Consider the following 22,975-nt stretch of genomic DNA (forward strand, 5'->3'; position numbering starts at 1 on the left):
CTATAGCATTTGTGAATTAGTACTTATACACAAATGTATTTAGGCTTTTTTTCATAATGTTTCATATAAACCAAATAATTACATTTTATCATATTAGTGAGGTGCTATATGCATACGTGGTTTTACCTATGGTTATCATGATCTAAATGTATGTTACTATGAACGGCCACTGGTTCATTTTACTAAAAGTAGAGTCCTAACTCAAACAGTCCCTGTGAGGTTGTCTAAATTTTAATAGATGTTACTGTTTTACTGTATTTTCCGAGAATGAGTGTGACTAATAACACATGCAAAAGGGTCATTACTTTCAGTTTTTTGCGAGCTCTAGCTCTGGCTCTCTTCAGGGGTCGTCTCTCAGCACCATGACACTGACACAAGACACCACTACACCGCTGGCATTTTACCCTCCCAACCGTACAAGACAACTAGACACGCTAATGCCTGCGACAGAGGCAGAGCGCTGAAGCCGAACCGGTGACTAGACAGGTAAACAAAAGCCGGCTGCTATTCTGAAACACAGTATATATGGCATCAGAGGGACGCTTATTGATTGTAAGTGGAGAACACCATTGTGAAAATGCTCTTACTGAAGTAATGGGGTCTCTTTAAGTACGGTTTTAGCTTACTGGTAAACAAGCTGTGCTGATGTGTTTTCTAAAGGAGATGTCAGGGTGTGAAATGAAGTCTTGCTTTGGTTAAATTTTAACTAAGCTGGTTAACTCTGATGTGCTTCTGAGAAACGTGAGTTTAAGTTTAACTGAGAAGCTTTCAGTGTGACGGAAACTTGTTAGTCGAACACAAAAATGAAGCTGCTCCATAAATCTATAGTATTATATATTGATATATTAAATGACTCATTACTGTCGTATGAAATGCTTTTGGCTGCTCAATATGGCAGTAAATTGCATGCTGACTCTGGGTCAGTGTGTGGGATTCTAACTGATTATCTAGTGTGATTCATTGTAATCAGGGGACCTGCATTAAATGTCAGAAGCTGAATTTTTCATCTCGGCCTTCTGTAAATTTCATCATTCTGTGTGATGTGAATGGGAATGACCTTGTCCCACTGAGAGAACCCTTTAAAATGCTTTTCGACTTGTTGCTAGTGTTTAAACACGGCTCATCTTAGCATTTTTAAATAGACACCACCTTTACACGCCAATCGAACAAATCAACATTTCAAGGCAATTCATTTTGCAGTGTCAAAACATGCCAGCTGGCTTGTGCCAAGCAATATACAGACGAAGCTTTCACATTGGGGTAAATAGTCTGTTTAAATGAGGGATTGGTGCCCGACACATTTGACGTGCACTGCTTAGCTGGATATAGCCTTGCATCCTCAGATAAATTAATGCATTTGTATTTATAGTCGTTCTTGCCTTTCACTTGCAGTTTAGCTTGTGTTGTGCCAAGTTTGCTTGAGGGTCTAATGACCGGAAGACTATTATGACCACTTGGTGACTTCCACTCATCCTGACATTGATTCAGAGAGTCATCTTTGTCGCAAATTGAAAAGAAACATCAAGTGTGTCTGTGACATCTTTAAAAAAAACTGGTGACCAGAGACCAAACGATCATCTTTACCAGTAAAGTCTGGTTCACAATGCAGTTTGTTTTTAAGGATCGCTTCTGATTGACTTGTAAAGCAACTTATTTCTTGCTTCAACTCCATTGATTCATCTGAAAACGATGTTACCACAATAATGCACCGGCCATATCATGATTTCAGTTTTGTTTTAATCATGCAGCCCGATCTAAATGTATAGGATACGGTGGACAGGAGCATTGTATGTGGCATGTGGAGTGTTTCTACTCGATCACATGAGACTAAACAGGTGTGGTGGTGATTATAGAGATCCGGGGGGCTCTTCTCAAGGATGCACGCCATGTTTGTGCACACAAATCCTTTACTTACCACAGGCTGTCAGCCAGAATTGTAAAGAGCTCTATTACCAACAACCGTAAAGCTTATATAGCCGCCGCAACCTGTGTGGCATCTCCATGCAGTGACTTGTGGTCTTTAAATATATAAAGCGACTGTAAAGGAAACAATGCGCTCTGACCTCACCTCTACCTCTCACCGCCTCGATGGAAGTGTAAAAGCATGTTGACTTCACATATTTACACTGTTGATGCAGCGTGTTCTTCTGCTGAAACGATGCCTTGTGACTTCAAAGCATTCCTGTTCAGATAGGGAGTGTTATACGTTCAAGGTCAGTTTATATCCATTTAAAAAGCGGTTTATATTTTGAGAGAAAAAATAATAAATACTCATAATGCCAAGAAATGTCTTCTAGTTCTACACACTTTAAATCTTGAGACAGAGCTTTTCTGTGGCTGTTCTTCATAGCTTGTCTGCCAAGGGAGATGATGGTGGTGGAGTCATGTTTGAAACCAGTTGCTTCATTTCTCAGGGACCATTGAGCTTCCTGGGCTTGGTTTGATTAATACAATATCCAAGGCTGAATTTCCACCGGCTCTTCAATGCAACAGTGCAGGGCTCATTCATACTCTTTCAGTATATTGCTTTTAGTTCGATCTAAGACTGTCTATATACCTTGGCGGTTCACTCATTGTACCTTGAATGGGAGCAACAAGCAACAGTTGGGTTCTGTAAGTAAAAATCCCATTCATTTTCTCAATAGGGAATTGATTTTGACACCTTTAAAGACAGACGCGCTGTGAGCTATGAGGCTGTTAATCAATGGATATTTTTATGGATGGAACATTACCCATGATCCTGCAGAGAAGTTTTGCTGAAAACAAGCAAATTGCGCCAAAAGTTGTAGTTCTTTTGTAGCTCCCCATTAAAGCCATTAAGGACATAATGTTGTACCTTTTGTCTTTTTGTCCTTTTTTTCAAATAAGTTTGTAATGTTGAGATTCTCCTCGTAGCTGGTTGGTATGGTTCATGGCATATACTGTAACTCTTGAAGGGATTGCAGCTGTTGTTAGAAGAAGTTAAGTGTCTTGGATGTGAGCATTGGCTGGACCAACAAGCTTTCTTTAAAGCAATTTGAGCATAGAAACAACATTTATGGGACAAGTCATGTCAAGTACATATACTGTCAAAATAATTTGATCATTCATTGTTTGTTTCCCTCCACTGGACCATTTCTTCTCTTAGTCTAATCACAAGTAAATTCAGAGTAGTTGGATTAAGTCTAAGGCATTAAACACGAGTAAAGGTGTGGACACATTTATTGCATGTGCAAAATCCAGTCATTTCAACTGGAATCCCTGTGATCGGGAATCGGAAAGATGTCCCCACTCATATTATTCATCGATTTGCTGTGTTGCCCGACAGAAAGGTTTGGATGGGCTTCTGTTTGAGCTGTGCTTCATACTACATGATTGACAATAGACAATGGACCTTTTTTTGCACACAAAATTTCACTAATGTTATCACACTACACATTTAGTGTAGTAACGTTGTGTCAATACTGACAAAACCATTTTGTTGAAATTTCAGAGACCGCACCTTATGTTGCTCTGCAGGCCGGTTTCAGTTCTCAGCATGGACCTTATAAATGTTAGTGTGTTTTTGTGTGTTTGTTCTGGTAAACCCTATCTAATGGGGACAAAATGTCCCCACAATTCTGGCAATATCTGAAATCTGTGTCCTTGTGGGGAAATTTTTTGGTCCCTATGAGGAAAACAGCTTATAAATCATTCTAAGTGAAGTTTTTTTTTGTGATTTAGGGGTAGGGTAAGTGTAGGGGGATATAATAATATACAGTTTTTACAGTATAAATTAATTTTGTCTATTGAAAGTCCCCATAAAACATGGAAACCTAACTTGCAAGCCCAAGGTGCTGTTAAAGGGGTCATATAATGCCATTTTTGTACAAGCTAATATGATTCTTTAGGGTCTAAATTAAAAGTTTGTAATATACTTTAATTAAAAATTCTCATTAGTATTGTAAGAAAACACTCATTTTACCTGGTCAAAACCAGCTCTGTTTTCAGCACGCCGTTTAAGTGCATGCGTCTTTAAATGATAATGAGCTTTGCTGACCCCGCCCCTCTGTTCTGTGCGTACACAGTTTGTAATAACACAATAACCATAACGCGTTGTTCATTATGAACTTGGGATTATGAATTATATTGAGAACGTTGTACATAGAAAACATGCCGTAATGTACCCTGAGTGTAAACCTTAGCCACATTCATCGTGAAGCGTGCAAGCGATTGCAAAGATTAATATAAATATTAATATAAAGGTTAATAAAACATTACACTCACTTCTTCTTCTGGAGGTGCAGCAGGAACACGAATAGTTGGTACTGATCCTTTTTTCAGGAGCAGCTTCTTAGCAAAACCAGCTTTATACTGACCCTCGTTTATAAAGCAGTCTGGTGTGTGAAATGATTCGCGCAAACATGAAAGCATTGACGTTGATCGTGGGGAATATTCCCTTCGAAAACAAAACTCAGCCACTGCGTCTTCAGCGGTTCGGATTTAGGAACATCAACATGACTGCTGTGTTCCTTATTACACCCAAGAACAGAACACCACAATCGCTTAGATGCCATTCTGCTCATAGACAGTGCTCCAGCGTATCAACAATGACCGCGCGGACTATGATGACAGACAGCTCGCTCACGAGCGAGGGCGGGTCTGTGTTGAAACGCTGCTGTCAATCAACAATCGTGGGAGGGGCGTCCGACCGTGTGACGTCACTAGGTCGAACGGCTTGATTTGAGAGATTGGAAAACATATAAGAAGATAAAAAAAAAAAAACCTGGATGGATTTTTATCATTTTATGATGGTTGTGTACAGGCACTGCCAACACACATTTCAGTACAAACAACTTGTAAAAGTGCATGTACCATTATATGACCCTTTTAAATACAAATGCATGTAGATGTAAGTATACTGTAATTATATTACCTTCAGATTTCTTATCAGACTCATTTGTGTTTCTTTTTTTAAACAACATTTTCCTAACACTCAGCAGCCATTAAACAGACATAAAAGGTGCTTTTCATCAGCTCAGACATAAACGCCAGCATACCTCTGATTACATAATATGCAAGCACAGTTATTTAGTCTCCTTATGTTGTTTTAGAAATGAAGCATTTGAATACGTCGTAGAGACAATGCCTCTGTTCAAATGGCCAGTGTATTTCTGCTGTGCGAACGTGCCCTCCTCACATGTAACTTGATGTTGATGCAGTTTCTTAAAATAGGCAAATTGGACAGCTGACTTTTTGCCAAACCTCATACTACATTACACTGAGAGAGTAAATCATTTCCAATGATGCCTTACTTACTGAATGTAATATTTTAGATTGTATATATATACAGCTTATATAGTCACTGGCTACTGTCTCAAATTGTAAACAACCTGATTAAAGAGGCAAACACCTCTGATTATCATCACTGGTTCATTTTGATGGACATGTCTGGGACAATCTGAGGCTCTGATTGTGCTGACGTTCACTTGGTGATATGTGTTTTTCCTTCAGGGAAGAATAATAATCATGCTAATGCGATGCTGCTTTGTTTTTGTCCCATCTGCAGCCATAACCAGAGGACGACTACATTCATACATCCAGTGACAGGCGAGATCTCTGCTGAGAACACTGATTTCAGACTTCAGGACCAGTAAGTATTGCCTTTTGACATTGCTTATAGTAAAGGTTGACTAGGTCGTTTTAAAGGTCCCATATTGTCAAAACTGAAATTTCCTGGCTTTTTTCATGATAACAGAGGTCTAGGGACTATGAAACTGCCATATAAGTTTCAAATCAGTCGATCCACAGACAAATGCACACAGCCTGCATAAAGTAGCTGTGCCTTTTCACGAGCCGTTGTGACTTCCGTATAAACGTGATGTCAGAACTACTGTCACCGCCTTCAGTCACCACCCCCACCAATGGTGGGTCATTCAGAAAACAACAGGCCAATCAGGAGAGAGGCTCATGAATATTAAGTAGACAGGCCAAAATCGACCTGTTCTTGGCAGAGCTTCTGAGAAAGGAGCCGTACAAATATATTGAGATGGTTTTTGGTACTTATACCGCAAATATATATTCTTAAGGACATCAAAACCTAAAATAAAACTTCAGAAAGGTGTACAATATGGGACCTTTAAGATTCGATTACATTAATGTTCTGTCTCAACCTAGCAGCCCAAATCTTGAGTTTAGTCTCTAATAACAGAGATTGTATAATACTTTTTTAATGTATGATAAAGTACAGGATACATTTGTCTAATTTGACCTGACGGGGGTTTAAATAGTAGTATTACTAACTATTAATTCATGCAAAAGCTGATATTATATGCTACATGATTAGTTTATTTAGCTTATAGACTAGCGACATCAGTTGTTAACTAGGATTATTTGCTACTTTGCTATTATAAACTAACTTTCAAGATTTTGCGGTCAGTAATATTTCCTTTTTTGAAAGAAATTCATACTTTTATTTAGCAATGATGCATCAAACTGATCAAAAGTGAAAGTTATAAAAAATTATTTACAATGTTTTTATTTTATTTTAAATAAATACTGTTAATTTTTTTATAAATTTTTGGGGAAAAACATCACTGTTTCCACAAAAAATATTACGCAGGTCAACTGCTATCGACATTGATAATAATAAGAAATATTACATGAGCATCAAATCAGCATGTTAGAATGATAGAAGGATCATGTGACACTAAAGACTGGAGTAATGATGCTGAAAATTCAGCTTTGCATCACATGAATAAATTGCGTTTTAAAATATATTAAAATAGAAAACAGTTATTTTAAATTGAAGTAATATTTCACAATTTTAATGTTCCTACTGCCTTGGTGAACAAGATTTTTTTGTACCGAACCTTTGAATGGTAGTGTATGTTAGTATCTCTTTGAAATGCCATTGAACAGAACTCTGTACTGATATTATAAGGCAGTACCATCATACCTTTATGATCTATATGTTGGTAGAAGCAGAGCTGGAAGGATACAGCTGACTGAAGTATCACATGTCTCCACTGGCATTTGTCAATAGTCTTGCTCTTTACAGTTCCTTTCTTGGTGCCGTCAAGTTGTAACTTATATTACAGCTGTCTGTTTGATCAAACATGCATGCAGATCTCTTGGGTTGTTCTGCTTTTCATCAAGAGTGGTTTGTACAGGAAAATGTATCACAACACAAATCTGTGCTGTTTCATTTTATGCTTTAAGAGATACAGCAAAATCTTTCAGGTTATGTTAGAGAACTCAATAATAGCGTTACACAATCCAGCAGCTCCATGTTCGAGAATGGTCTGGCATTAGATGTCGGTTTCAACAGCTGCCCACCGGTCTTATCTAACTCGAATCTCTCTAAAAGCAGCTCATATTAGCGCGTATATCACAAAAAACTGGGGCTCTCTTAGCATCTGAATACGAGCGGGAGGGCGTATTCTCCTGCCACATCCTAATGGATGCATCTCATTACCAGCTGTGTGGGTGCACGAGGCTTTCTGAGAACCGCAGGTTGTGTGTCATTGGCTGTTAATGTATCAGCCATATCACATGTTGGAAAGTACCGTGGAGCTTGTATAATAACCCAACTTCTATACATTATGCAGATTGTGATGACAGATTGTGCTGGACACTTGACACTTTTATTTATTTGTAGGTATCAATTTGACGCATCAAAGTTTAATTTTTTTTAGACTTTTGTGCAGAACTCATTTTGCACAGTTTTTGCTGTAATATGTATGCTAGTATGCTGTAGCATGCTATTACTTTTCTAAGCGATCATACAATTTTCATATGGTGGAAAACAAGCAATTACATCCCATGGACTTAAACCTATGAGCCAGAATGTTATGACCACCTGCCTAATATGCTGTTAATCCTGCTTAAACATTGCTGACCCCGCCGATGCATGGACTGAAGGTGTCCTGTGGTATCCGGCGTTAGCAGCAGATCCTGTAGGTTGTGAGGTGGAGCCACCGTGGATCAAACTGGGGTGCGTTTCCCAAACAACGATGTAACTCGCTGCTTAACTACCACGATAGTACGATGCATCGTTGAAGAAATCAACTAGCTAGTCACGACTGTTTCCCGAAACCGTATTGTCGCAAAGTTGGCCGTTCAACCACTGGTGGAGTAATAACTTATTTTAATGAATCTGTTTGAGATCGAATTAACGCTAGATGTTTTGCTATAAATTACAGACATGGCATCTGAGGACTATTTCGTATTTTTTTATTTTGCTTTGTTTCCAGATTCAATCATAGGCTCGTTCTTGCATAGTAGAGCACGTTCGCACATGCGCACTCTTCAGAAACGGTGCTTTAAATCTCTTGACAAACTCAAAGACGTAAATGACATTTGTATGTATTCTAAATAAAAGACACAGGTTGTACTGAATGTCAGCTTGCTTATTTTGCTCAAGATAAGGATTTATTAAGTCCACATGTCATGCAAACTAGAAACTATGCTTCTAACCACAGAGCTGTCGTTCCAACCACACAACTTGTTGTTTGGGAATGTTCATTAGAACGATGGTTTCGGGAAACACTGACTCGTTGAACGATGCTGATAACGATGGAACTTGCGAAAATAGTTGGCTAACGATGCTTTTGGGAAACGCACCCCTGGTTGGTCCAGCACATCCCACACATGCTCAATTGGATTGAGATCTGGGGAATTTGTAGGCCAGGGAAACACCTTGAACTCTTCATCATGTTCCTCAAACCCTTCCCTGAACAATGTGTGCAGTGTGATTGAGTGCATTATCCCGCTGAAAGAGTCCACTTCCACCAGGGAACACCATTGTCATGAAGGGGTGTTCCTGCTCTGCATCATTGTTTAGATTGGTGACTCGTGTCAAATTTACGTCCACATGAATGGCTGGACTCAGGGTTTCCCAGCAGAACTTTGCTCAGAGCTTCACACTCCCTCCTTGTCGTCGTCCCACAGTGATCCTGGTGTCGTCAAACGGCACATATGTACACGGCCGTCAATGTGATGTAAAAGAAAATGGGAAACCGATGCTCGTGTGCCCATTGCATTCAGCGGTGGACATCGGTCATCATAGACACTCGGATTGGTCTGGAGCTACGCAGCCAAACACAGCAGAGTGTGATGAACTGAACTGTGTGATGTGACACATTCCTCCCATAACCATCATTAAAGTTTTGTGTGACTTGTGCCACAGACCTTCTGTTGGCTCGGACCAGACGGGACAGCCTTTGTTGCCCTCATGCATCGATGAGCCTTGGCCGCCCAACACTCTGTCATCGGTTTCTAGTCTGTCTCTCAATTTCCCCGATATTCAATTCATCTGTGACTGGTCATAATGTTTTGGCTCATCAGTTTATAAATGACTGACTGTTCAATCTCTGCTGACCTCAGTCTTAGAGATATGGGTGGGGTTGCACCAACCGTTCGTAAGTTGTTTCTTAAATTGGAACGTAAAGTCCACACTAGAGGCTTAGTAACTTCTAGTTTGTAACTAACTCTGTACTTTATTACGGTACTAATTCCATTGCACCATTTGTTCGTAAGGCAGAACGTTGCTAGTAGGTCGTAAGCTCTCTGTGAAGTAATACGTAGTCACATAATATGACGTTTAGCCTCGATGATCCAATAGCAGCCTTCAAATACGTGAGCAGAAGTTGTGTTGAAATGCCGTAAATTTCAGTTTATCCTTCATTCTAACTTATTTTGCCTTGCGTTACTAACGCTAAAAATAAGTTTCCATTAAATACGATAGCCTACTTGAGAATAACTCATGAATAACAGTGTTTTTATACATAAATAACATTCATAAACTGTATTTGAAATGAAATTAATAAGGATCAATAAATAAATATTGATACAAACAACATAAGATATTACGTTTATTGATTATGACTTATATTTGACATTAGAACAGGTTCGTGTTAAAGAGCCGCTTACAAAGTAATCTTTTCACATAATGTTCTCTCTCTTAAAATGTAAGCGAGTGTAAATGTCAGCATTATCATATATGTCTAAAGAATTGAAGTCTGTCAGGTAAAAGAAGAGCTTATTGATGCACTTCAGTCTGTCTGATATTTTATTCCATCCGTTACTCCTGATCGGAGGCTGCCGTAAATATTTAGTTTATACGTAGAGTTACGCTTCAACTAAGTTTAATGGTGCAACGCAAAGATATTTAGAAGTGCGTAAGCCGTAACTTAGTGTCCATTTACTTCAAAACTAGGCTAAGCTGTAACTTACGCACAGCTGGTGCAACCGGGCCATGAGGTTGGCTAGTTTGACGTGGTGTCCTCAGGCCCTGTATGGGCCCCTAGAGGCCACTTGACATATCTTAAGCACCAGAATATCCCAGAGACCAGTGCTATTTTTAGATTATTTATATAGTATTATAGTATTTAGTTGCTATTGTTCCCTCTAATATTTATATTTTATTTTATATCAGTTTTTTTCAGTTACCAAAAATGGTTTTAATAGGTTTAGTTTGAAGGGTTCACCCAAAAATTCTGTCATTAATTACTCACCCTCATGTCGTTCCAAACCTGTACGACTTTCATCTTCAGAACACAAACGTAGATCTTTTTGATGATTTATATTTTAGGCTTGCTCGGAAAGGCTTTTAGAAATATTATATTCTGCTAAACCATGCTGATTCTTTCCATGCTTTTTACTAAGAGCCACTGAATAAAAGTGCCGGAGAGGTTTGAGTGCCCAAAGCACGTGGATTCCTCAGATGTTATGAATGTGCTATAAGCACAATCTGTTTCTGTTTCTTTTGTACGTTGGCTCTTTCTATGTCTGGCCATCTGTTCTTAGACTCCAAGTGTGAGAATCGTGCTGTGAGGTTTCCTCGACTATCTCCCTGTTGACTCTACCTCTTATACAAAGACTTCTGATTAAAACTGATGAAACAGTACAAACATACTGTATATGCATACAGGTTTATGTTAATGTCCGGGTGTTATGGTAGTCCGACATATGGCATTATGTATGAGAATAGGTTAGGAATGACAGAATTACGTTATATTGTGTCCTTCTGTTTTTATGTTTTGACACACTTCACCCGCTCAAGGGCAGACTGTAATGACAGTTATGCAAAGCACAACTTTCATTGTTGTGTAGGCAATAGATCTTGTTTACTAAAAGTTGTGGTTTCCTTTGTAATTATGCCAGCTGGAATCGGGAGATGAGACATTTTATCTGTAAATGCTCCGAAAAATGTTCAGTCAAGCAGTAGTTTTGCCATAAAAGACAGATAGAACAGATTTAACACTAACTAAGATTAAGCATCAAACTTGAGTCAGCTCTGACGATTTTAATATTGACGATCATAGAGGACACTTTTGGTTCCTCTCTGACTGAAGAGGAGCCAAAAGCAGTGGTTCTGTCCTAGTTTGCCAGGAGCCTGTGCTTCTGAGCTTTGATTGCTGGAATATATTTAACTCCCCGCCATTGACGGAATCTTCCCGGCTTTCCGTGTTTTCACTGTTATAAGGTAGAGGGCGCTATTACGCATCTTCTGGAAGAATACAGAATCTCCTGATCAAAAGACATGTGAAGAAGAAGCAGAAACAAGCAATAGAGAGCCTAAGTCCCTCCCCTCCGCTTCCGGCTCATGGGACCTTATTTCGGAAAAAATATGTATGGTAGTCAATGGCGAGAGACAACTTATCTTTATATTCCATCTGAACTGTGCCCTGAATTACACATATGATGTTTGTCAATTTAAAAGATAATTATGAAAGTCAAGAAAGTCGCAGTTTGTCATAAAACAGAAGAGTAACATTTAGTTTTATGTGAAAATCGCTCAATGAACTACATCTCTCGTCTCGCACTATGTGCGTATGTGTGCAGTCTGGTACAAAACACATTTAGGCATGACGGCGTAACGTTACGATTATAACTTAAGTCTTATAAGGTAAGACTATAGAAAAAATGACAGACGTTAGCTTCAGTAAAGTGAGCTTCATTCATTGAGAGAAAAGGTATGATGTCACATGTGCGCCTTTTGGGTTTGTAGTCTTTGTAATTACGTATTTTCACAGTCTTATACCTCAACAGATTTACATCAAACTGCGACTTTCTTGACTTTAAAATGTATCTTTTAAATTGACAAACATCATATGTGTAATTCAGGGCACAATTCAAACGAGATCAAAATATTTGTTGTCTCTCGCCAGTCGCCATTGACTACCATACAATATTTTTCCGAAATAAGGTCCCATGGTGGTCCACTGGAAGGGGAGGGACTTAGGCTCTCTATATCATATGTAAGCTGGTGCATATGTAAAATAATGCGATCATCAGCATTAAACAGCATATAAATAAATCAAAACCGCCTAATGTTACCGAATGAAATGTCAACCGACGAGCTACAGTACTGTGGATGGACTCGAGCTACTCTATCTATGTTTTGATCATCATTCTGAATCCAATCCAATCCGAAAACATAGTCTCTGACAAAAACGTGATTTTCTCAGCTTTTTTGCCTTTTTTTTTATGAAACGTACCCACATTTTTTTTTAATAGTTCTTTCTTTTGATATATTGCATGTTCAGATATACATACCAAAAAAAATATATATATTTTGGGGGCCATGAAAATTTTGTGAAAATGATCAAAAACGCAGGAGCTGACTGGCAACTTTTTTCAAAAAATGTATAAGAATTAATATATACGGTTCAAAAGTTTTGTCTCTACCATTTTCTGTTTTGTTTGTTTTTTTCAAAAGAAAATAATACTTTTAGTCCGCAAGGAGGCAATAAATGGATCAAAATCGACAGTCAAGACATTTATCATTTTGATATGTAGAATATTAAAGCAGTATTTATCAGAAACATGTTTTAAAAGGTATTTGACAGTTTGGCTTTTGTTCATAAGTTTTGTTTATTAAAGTTCATAACCCAGCAATATAACCTGCCTGTTGAATGCCTCAGGAATTGTATTTGACATTCAGGCCAGCGAGCGCTGAAGGGAAAATTCATTCTCTGTCTAATCATGGGGAATTATACTTGACACATCACAGCAACTGTAATTTACTAAAAAGCTTTTTGAAGTGAGCCTGTGATATTAAAAACTGGTACTATGCATTTCTTGTGTGAATTAGTAATGGACAGTGCAGTGTTGCATTGGGATGGTTGTCAATCCAGTTCCAAATCCTAGTGAGTCACTTCCTACTTCCTACATAGTCAGCTGACTTCTAACAGCCATGGAACCTCATAAGTGACCAATTGGAAGTGTTCTACATAGGCAGCTAAACACTAATATTTAGACTTAAAGGGATAGTTACCCTTGACTTTTATTGTATAGACAAAAAAAAGTGTTCCAAAGAAGAAAGAAAGTTTTATAATGACATGAGGGTGAAAAAATAATGAAATAATTTCGATTTTTCGGATCCCTTTAAGCCACAATTCATTTCACAACTAAATATCACTTCTTTTCTGTGTTGAATGAAATATTTGAAGAGTTCAGATGCAAAAGTCTCTAAGTGCCATCTGAAATTTTCTTCTAGAATGATCATTTTTTATCAAGCTCGTATATTTAAGTTCAGTAATTTCACTTAAATGACAATTAATAGGTCATTTTCATTGCCATTTAAGTGAAATTACTGAATTTGAATATACAAGCTTGATACAAATTATCATTCTAGAAGAAATTTTCAGATGGCACTTAGAGTCTTCATTTGTTCATTATTAACTCAGGATTCAAGGCCTATTAGTGATCCTTTGGAAGTGTCCGAGTGCTTAAACGGTTAGTCATTCATATTTAACCCTTTAAGGTACGCACCATGAAAAAAGCAAAGGAAAAATTTTTATTCAATTATGATAACAATAACAACAATCAAATTTTTTTTTAAAAATTAGACCCTACAGTATTTTAGATACAGTCCTCTACCAAACGGTTGAGGCGTCTGTTCATAATAAAATATTAAGTGCACGTACTAGCCACATATACCCTTACCAATACCCCTTTATCATGGTAACCATAATTTCCAGTAAGATACCATAGTTCTCCTACAAACAGTGTAAAGTTTTCAGAGCCTGTGCTATTTTTTTAGTGACAATGGTGGCTAAGTTACTCTTGTAACAATACAATACGCTGTAACTGTTGTAACAATAACTGTAATATCTATGATAATTTGGTGGAAACTTACTATTGTCAGTTTAGGGAAGGGTAGCTTTAATGTCAAACTCCTGAGAGCAGTGAAACACACTGTTTGTCATTGATGTCACCATGCAGAGCTCCAGTCAAATGTCATGTTTTGCCACCGGCTAAACGCATCATATGCTAGCATTCAACTATACTAGCACTATGACTGAGACTTCGGATCACGGAGGATTTCACCTTTACATTTCAACTTTACAACCTGAAGTTATACCCATTGACTTACCATTATCAAGCAGTAATAATATAATATGTGCCCCTTTCTGTCAAAAACGTACTATATGTGATCCTGGACCACAAAACCAGTCACAAATAGCACGGGGATATTTGTGGCAATAGCCAACAATACATTGTATGGGTCAAAATTATCGATTTTTCTTCTATGCCAAAAATCATTAGGATATTAAGTAAGGATCATGTTCCATGAAGATATTTTGTACATTTCCTACCGTGAATATATTAAACATTTATTTTTGTGAGTGAATGCAGCACAATCGCCAACATAAATGGACAACTTTAAAGGAGATTTTCTCAATGTTTTGATTTTTTTGCACCCTCAGATTCCAGATTTTCAAATAGTTGTATATCGGCCAAATATTGTCCTATCCTAACAAACCATACATCAATTGGAAAGCTTATTTATTCAACTTTCAGATGATGAATAAATCTCAATTTCAAAAAATTACCCATGTGACTGGTTTTGTGGTCCAGGGTCACATATGGTTAATTATGGAGAGTATGGATAATTAAAATGGGGAAAGAGAGACGAGGCAAAGCTTTGTTATATGGTCCTAAATGTGTGGTGTGGTGTCGTCTAAACCAGTTGTCCAGTCCGGTCCCGTTCACACAGTGTGAGTCCTGAATATTTACGGGATGTAAGTTCAGTTATAGAATGCGGTTGTCACTCCGGTAAACAACTGAACTGTGTGTGAACGTAACCGTATTAAGGACTGACAACCGTAATCTGCTGCAGTGTGAACGTGGCCATAGATATTTATTTATTTAAATCGCAACTTTTGCGATTTGCTAATCACAAGCCATGTCTTGATTTCGATTTAAAGTGTGCATCACTAATTTAACACTAATTCCTCAGAGAATCTGCTGTACCTGTTGAAAAGCATCATTGTGCTCTCCTCTACAGGACTGGTGGACACATGCTGAAGCAGCCACAGGCGAACACACGACCCTCCAGCACTGTTAGTGAAGCCTCCACCACCGTCACCTCCTCCACTGTGGACACCACGTCAGGATCAAAGGTCAGAAACTAGTCAGAGAGGGAAGGAAAACACACCTGGGATTGTGTAGAGATAGAAGTGGAAGCTGCAATATTGAACGAGACGAGCAAGTTAACGGTGCGGAACATTCCCCATGCTTGTTTAGCATCTGTTCTGGTTATTAGAGTGCTTATTCTTCTGGGCTGCGTGACTATTCCCCAGTGCTGGCGACACAAACCATCTCTGCCATCTCTGAGCAGACACAGAACATCCATGAAACGGATCGGGATTCGTTTTGTGAGTGATTTGGTGCATATCTGTGCAAGGATGCAATGTTTGGAATGTGATGCACATTTGCTGAATAATGCTTTTTAAATTTTTTTATGTATATATTTAAAGGTATAATCCACTCAATAAGTACAATTTCATCATTATTTATTACTGTTCCAAACTTTTCCTTGTGAAAAAGTAGTATATTTTAGCACACTTTTAAAAAGAGTACTGAAAACTTACGGAAATAATACACTTTAAAGAATTTACTTGAATGCAAAATTATCAGGACTTCAGTGCATCTTTAAATCTAATATCTTAATGTACTTCTATTGTCTTTGGTTAAATATGGTTAAATATTCTGCCGAATGCACTGACAAGTATTTATAATAAGCTAAAATGTACTTTAATGTTATTTCTGTTTAAACTTGTATGTCTTGCATTTCAATATATTTGTAATTACTTACACATTTGTAATGATGTTGCAATTTAGTACTTTTAAAATAGTTTAACTTTAAATATAATATAAACTACTATGAAAATTATAATCAAGTACTTTACATATGCATATCTGATAGCAACTGCATCACAAACCACAAGCCTTAAAGGAGCCGACACTTCAAAATTGATTATTTCAGACAGAATGTGGGTTGAAAATATCATTATTACACACACACACACACACACACACACACACACACACACACACACACACACACACACACACACACACACACACACACACACACACACACACACACACACACACACACACACACACACACACACACACACACACACACACACACACACACACACACACACACACACACACACACACACACATATATATATACACTACTGTTCAAAAGTTTGGGGTCAGTAAGATTTTTTAATGTTTTTAAAAGAAGTATCTTCTGCTCACCAAGGCTGCATTTATTTGATAAAAAACAATAAAAAAACAGTAATATTGTGAAATATTATGGCAATTTAAAATGACTGTTTTCTATTTTAATATATTTTAAACTGTAATTTATTCCTGTGATCAAAGCTGAATTTTCAGCATCATTACTCCAGTCTTCAGTGTCACATGATCCTTCAGAAATCATTATAATATGATGATTTGATGCTCAAGAAACATTCATTATTATTATCAGTGTTGAAAACTGTACACATTTTTTTCAAAATTCTTTGATGAATAGAAAGTTCAAAAGAACAGCATTTATTTAAAATAGAATATTTTCTAACATTATAAATGTCTTTACTGTAACTTTTGATCAGTTTAACTCATCCTTGATGAATAAAAGTATTGATTTATTTTATTTCTTTCCCCCAAAAATCAAATTTAAATCCTTACTGACCCCAAACTTTTGAACGGTAGTGTTTAATGTTACAAAAGCTTTAGATTTCAGATAAATGCTGTTCTTTTGAACTTTCTATTCATCATAGCATCATAAAATAAAAATGTAAATAACCGTTTTCAACATTGATAATAATCATAAATGTTTCTTGAGCATCAAATCATCATATTAGAATGATTTCTGAAGGATCATGTGACACTGAAGACTGGAGTAATGATGCTGAAAATTCAGCTTTGATCACAGGAATAAATTACACTTTACTGTATATTCACATAGAGAACAGCTGTTTTAAATGGGAATAATATTTCACAATATTACTGTTTTTGTTTGTATTTTTAATCAAATAAATGCAGCCTTGGTGAGCAGAAGATACTTCTTTTAAAAACATTAAAAATCTTACTGACCCCAAACTTTTGCAAAAAAACGTAAAAATATTATTGAACCTCAAGGAACATATTACAATAATAATTAAAAAATCCATGCTCCCTTTAATATGATCTAATATTATTTATATATATTATATAGGGGACCTTCAAATATTGTGTTGGACGATGGGGGCCCTTCGAGTCAAAAGTTTAGGAACAACTGATCTAAGGAATTAGACCTTTGCTAGATAAAAACAGCTGCTGTTTGATGCTAACTTATAGCGTCATAATGGAGGCGTTGGTAACATTGTAATCATCATTATGTTATTTTACCTCTCAGAATGCATGTGCAAAAATATCTGAAGTGTACTTTTGACGGCTGACTGCCATAGTTTGATTAATGCGGAGAGATACGGAGAAACGCACCAGCAGGAACGCTGCCCGTGTCATCTCCTGCCTGCGTTCGGACTGTTCTAGATGAATGATTGCTCGTAGCTCTTGTCGTTGGCAGTGCAATGGTGATGTATTAGGCGTATTAATGCATTGGCTTGTGTTGATTGGCTTACGTTGGTTGCCGTGCCCACAGAATGCCAGCGATGGCGTGTAAGATCAGCTGTGCACCCCTGGCAGATGGTCCAGACTAATGTGTGATGAATGAGCTTTCAATCCCCCTGCTCATCTTCTGTGTGTGTGTGTGTGTGTGTGTGTGTGTGTGTTGGTGTGTGATATAGGGATCCAAGTCCAGTGGAAGGGTCCATAGCTTTGGCAAACGAGATCATGCCATAAAGAGGAATCCCAGCGTTCCTGTAGTGGTACGTGGATGGCTCCACAAACAGGTAAGAGAATTGATCAATGAGGTTGTTTATTGATTAACCAAACATTGGCTTTCAAATTATACTTTACATGAGAGGTTTTTAGACTTCCTGGTCCCAAAACCAGGAACTCCTAGTATAAAAATGCCAGATCGTCTCAGTAACACTTATAATATCTATGACTTCCTCCACTGTTTGGGGTTACATTTTTTCAAAGATTTTTCAAAAGGATCACGTGACACTGAAGACTGATGTAATGACTGATGAAAATGCAGCTTTGCATCGCAGGAATAAATTACATCTTAAAATATATTGCTTTGGAAAACACTTTATTACTGTTTACTAGGGCTGGGTAAAAAATATCGATTTCACGATTTTAATCGATTCTCATTTTTACGACCCGATATCGATTCTTAAATCCCAAGAATCGATTAGTCATCCTGTTTTCAGTTGATGAAAGAATGTAACATGTAGCGCACATCCCATCCAATAAATCGCAATAATCTTTGTACTTTGTTACTATTGATATGAAACAAAGTCTCAGATTTCAAATTCGTCCATTTTCTTACGAAATTCAAAAACATAAATACCGTTTTGGCGCTGTGGCGTGAGATCGCTCTGGCTCAGCTCTAGAGAAGCACATGATCTTCTCTTCCGCCTTAATAACACCAGTTACAGCGTGAAATAAACATGAATGAGCATCTGAAAGTGTGTTAAAAGGTAGAGTACAACTTATCGAAATCCGTATCATGTGACATGGAATCGTTCAATCAGTGTTTCAACCGTGGAAAGATGTCAGTAAAACAGCTTGTAAACAATGTCATGTAACGTCACATTTACCTCAGAAAAACCATATCCAGTGACCATACACTCGTTAGTCAGCTAGAAATATTAACTCTAGAGAGGAGCATTTAGCTAAATATATGCACCATATTACATATTCATTATCATTTTTAATGCATTTTTACATGCATTTTTAATGCATGTTTGAAAAAATCTGGCAGGTTTTTCCTGAAATCGAATTGCAAGCTTGTGAATTGAAATCGAATCGAATTGTGAAATTTGTGTCAATACCCAGCCCTACTGTTTACACAGAATTTTACACAATATTACTGAGAGCATACACAATATTACTGTTTTTACTGTATTTTTGAACAAATAAACGCAGCCTTGGTGAGAAAAAAGACTTTTCAAACTTTTAAATGATATTACTATATTATTTAATGTTCAACAGCTCATCAATTGGAAAGTTATAGTTACATGTCATTGTTTTATAAAATTCTGTTTCATCTTTTGTCTGGAGTTTCTTTATAGGGACTTTCACGAACCCATAGTTTAAAATGATAGCCTTATATCATTTGACTAAATGTGACAGGAATGCAGAAGTTACACATGCACTACATATAGTAATGTTGGTGTTTCAAAACCTAGTGAGCTGCCCAAGAAGACCACATCATTAAAAAAAAAAAGTGGGACAAGGTTTAAAACCCCATTTTGGTTGACCACACATCTGAATATCGGGGAAATGTGTCTCTCAAAACATAAGTAGTGGTCACAGCCCCGCTGGATGGCTTTTTTTGGGCATCATAGGTTGAAAAACATATTTTGAACGTTCAAACGCATCAAAAAGCTGTCTAGATTGGCAGCTCATTTGTTTTTTCTTTTTGAGAGCCAGCCAGTGAGTTTTACAGACACAAACACACATGAACACACAAGTCTTTCATGGCATGAAAACATCAGGAGTGTATTTACATGAATAGTTTTTGTTAATAGACTTTGAATAAACTCTTTAACTGGAAGTGAAACGGTGCTGTCGTAGGGAATTGCTGCGAATTGCCTTTTTGAAGTGTGTTTGAAGTGCTGTCTTTCCCCATCAGATGTCTTCAGCTGCCTGAGGGTGTGTGTGTTTTCCCATCAGTGTTTGTGTTGCTTTGTACTTTCAGGACAGCTCAGGGATGCGGCTGTGGAAAAGAAAATGGTTTGTTCTGGCTGATTATTGCCTCTTCTACTACAAAGGTGAGTGTCTTCACCAAACATCAAACAGAATCACATTTACACATGGACATTTAATTGCTAACTTTTCTCCCAGATAATGATTATTACCATTACTTTGTTAGTAATAGCGATATGGTCGTACTTATGAAGTCCTACTTTAACAGATTGCAAGCTCAATCTTTTTGCTTTGGACTGTCCCCAGAGTTTAACATGACACATTTTAGCAAACTCTGAAAGTAGATAGCTCAGGGAAAGTAATATGATGTTTTTGGGTTAATCTCTCTCATATTTATGCAGTTTCTTGGATCACACCAAACCCTCTCTGGGAATTCAACATGCAATTTCAGCTGACTCAAGCTCAAAGCTTCAGCTTTATTTTGTTATAAACAAAAACAGCCATTACAAAAAAGAAGTATACTTTACATTATTTTTAAGTTGAATTAAAAGTATATTTTATGTTGTAAGTATACTAAAATCAGTGTACCAGTAGTATACTCATAAACGTACTATGTTAGTACATGGGACCAAATTGGCTTAAGTATACTTTTAAGTGCACTTTAAGTGTTACAGTAATAGACTTTGAGTACACAACTAGTTTACACCTACGTTTGTCTATGGCAACTATACTTAACATGCTACAGAATGTACTTATTATAGTAATTACAACAACTGGGTAATAACTAGGTCTTAACCCTGAACCTACCCTTAAACCTAACCTTAAACCATGTAGATACCTTATATTACCAAGTATTTTCTTAGGTAAGTACACTGTAAGTACACTTACTGTAAAAGAAAGTGTAAGTGAAGAGTTCAGATGCAAAAGCCTCTAAATGCCATCTGAAATTTTCTTCTAGAATGATCATTTTTATCAAGCTCGTATATTTAAGTTCAGTAATTTCACTTAAATGACAATTAATAGGTAATCTTCATTGCCATTTAAGTAAAATTATTGAATTTAAATATACGAGCTTGATAAAAATGATCATTCTATAAGAACATTTTAGATTGGCATTTAGAGGCTTTTGCATCTGAACTCTTCAAGTGTAAATTTTTCTCTATATTTGACAGAATAAGCCAAGCATACGTGCATATAGTGTATCTCTGATAATTACATAAAAAGCATACTCTTATTTTATGTTTAAAAGAAATGTTTAGTACAGCACAGTTGAATAAACTTCCTTTTTGTAAGAGAGAGCTAAATTAAAGGAGTAGTTCTCCAAAAAATTAATATTTTGTCATTATTTGCTCACCCTTATGTTATTCCAAATCCTTATGCTGTTGTTTATGCAACACAGTAATTGGTTACACAACTCTCGCCATACAACTTATGAAGCCAAATGAATTCTTTGTGCAAAAAAAAACAGACCAAGTCTAAATTGTTAATCACTGATATTCTGATAAAAGTTTAAATTAATCATAGGAATATATTCTGATATCTTTTATTTATTAACAAATGAATAACTGCAAACGGAAGATAACTGAGTAAATAAACATTTTTGGGTGAGTTATCTCTTTTACCGTCAACTTTATTTCTTGTATCAAATCCCACCTGTGTTGTCATAATGTGATGTAATCCATCCTAATTTTCCAGTCAGTCTGCTCTTCCCCGGTCACAGACCCCTCCGCTCCCTGCTTGCTCAAATGAAAGAGAGACCTGCCTCGGTTTGCAATCTCTCCTTCAACCAACCTTGAAGTATTTTTAACCCATTATGTCCTAATCGAGCCACCCTTATCGCTTGTCAACCCACCACTCAATCTCTGTTTCAGACACACCCACACATAAACACACTCTCACTCCCACTCACATCGGTGTCACCAGAGCGCCACTGGAAAGAAATGGCCAGAGCAAATCAAGGAGGCTAAACTTAAATGTGTGAAATGTGATGATGTTATCAGAGTGGTGTGAGAAAAGACAGGTCAGAGAGTATCACATGCCAGGAAGGAAGAAAGACACAAAGTCAAAACCTGACTTGTTCCTCAGTTGGATTGTTTTCCCCCCACAGACAGTCGTGAAGAGTCGGTTCTGGGTAGCATTCCTCTGCCCAGCTACACTATCGCTCCTGTTGGGCCTGAAGATCACATTAGCCGCAAATATGCCTTCAAGGTAAGATCTCATTTTCATACGGATAGCAACACACTTTCAAAAGAATGATACAAAGTATTCTTCTGTATAACTTCACAGTTCACCCCAAAAAAATTCATTCTGTCATCGTTTAATTATTTACTGTCTACTAAATATAATACTAAATGAGAATTTAAAGTGAATGGACTGTAGTTGGTCATTCTTTTAAAGGGTTAGTTCACCCAAAAATGAAAAATCTGCTTTTAATTACTCACCCTCATGTCATTTAAAACTTTATTTACAAAATATTCATCTCCAATGCACGTCCATGAGAGCACCACGACACATGCATGTTGTGTTGATGTGAGAGCAGTGCGTGAACGTGTATCGGAGATTAATATTTTGTGGCAAAATGTTTTTTTTTATGCCAACAAACACTTAAAATTGAGGTTAAACCACTGGAGTCACATGGATTACTTTTATGATGTCTTTACTACCTTTCTGGTGCTTGGAAGTGGTAGTTGCGTAGCCTGTCAGAAAGCTCACAGATTTCATTAAATAGATTCTGAAAATGATCGAATGTCTCACGGGTTTGGAACGACATGAGGGTGAGTAATTAATGACAGAATATACATTTTTGTGTGAACTAACCCATTAAACTAAAGTGAATGAGGACTGGAGCTTCTAAAAAGATTGATTAGCACCAAAAAAGTATCATTAAAGTGGTCAAAATGACTCTTTACTCACTGTAGCCTTTAATAGCATATAATAGCTTTGGGTG

The 22,975-nt window shown here is 37.1% G+C and overlaps 1 protein-coding gene and 2 long non-coding RNA genes across 10 annotated transcripts in view; 1 reads left to right on the forward strand and 2 right to left on the reverse strand.

The window, feature by feature from the left end:
- Positions 1-22,975, forward strand: part of plekha7a (pleckstrin homology domain containing, family A member 7a) — a 98,267-nt gene that overhangs the window by 35,151 nt on the left and 40,141 nt on the right. For 7 of the 8 annotated variants that reach the window (XM_082182454.1, XM_082182456.1, XM_082182455.1 and 4 more), the window contains 5 exons: positions 5,528-5,611; positions 15,257-15,371; positions 18,057-18,161; positions 20,081-20,153; positions 22,136-22,236. In XM_082182454.1, the coding sequence (XP_082038580.1) occupies positions 5,528-5,611; positions 15,257-15,371; positions 18,057-18,161; positions 20,081-20,153; positions 22,136-22,236 (478 nt within the window). Of the gene's footprint in view, positions 1-134; positions 487-5,527; positions 5,612-15,256; positions 15,372-18,056; positions 18,162-20,080; positions 20,154-22,135; positions 22,237-22,975 lie in introns of those variants that run through there. The other variant, XM_082182460.1, reaches the window with a different exon arrangement.
- Positions 1-22,975, reverse strand: part of LOC309508123 — a 33,846-nt gene that overhangs the window by 4,535 nt on the left and 6,336 nt on the right. The window lies entirely within an intron of this gene.
- Positions 18,171-22,091, reverse strand: LOC309508108. The gene is made up of 2 exons (XR_014209381.1): positions 21,682-22,091; positions 18,171-20,098 (listed from the first exon to the last, which is right to left on the reverse strand). It is a non-coding gene; the product is annotated as an uncharacterized lncRNA (long non-coding RNA).

This window comes from Leuciscus leuciscus, assembly GCF_965113295.1.
Source record: "Leuciscus leuciscus genome assembly, chromosome: 10".
Classification (NCBI taxonomy): domain Eukaryota; kingdom Metazoa; phylum Chordata; class Actinopteri; order Cypriniformes; family Leuciscidae; genus Leuciscus; species Leuciscus leuciscus.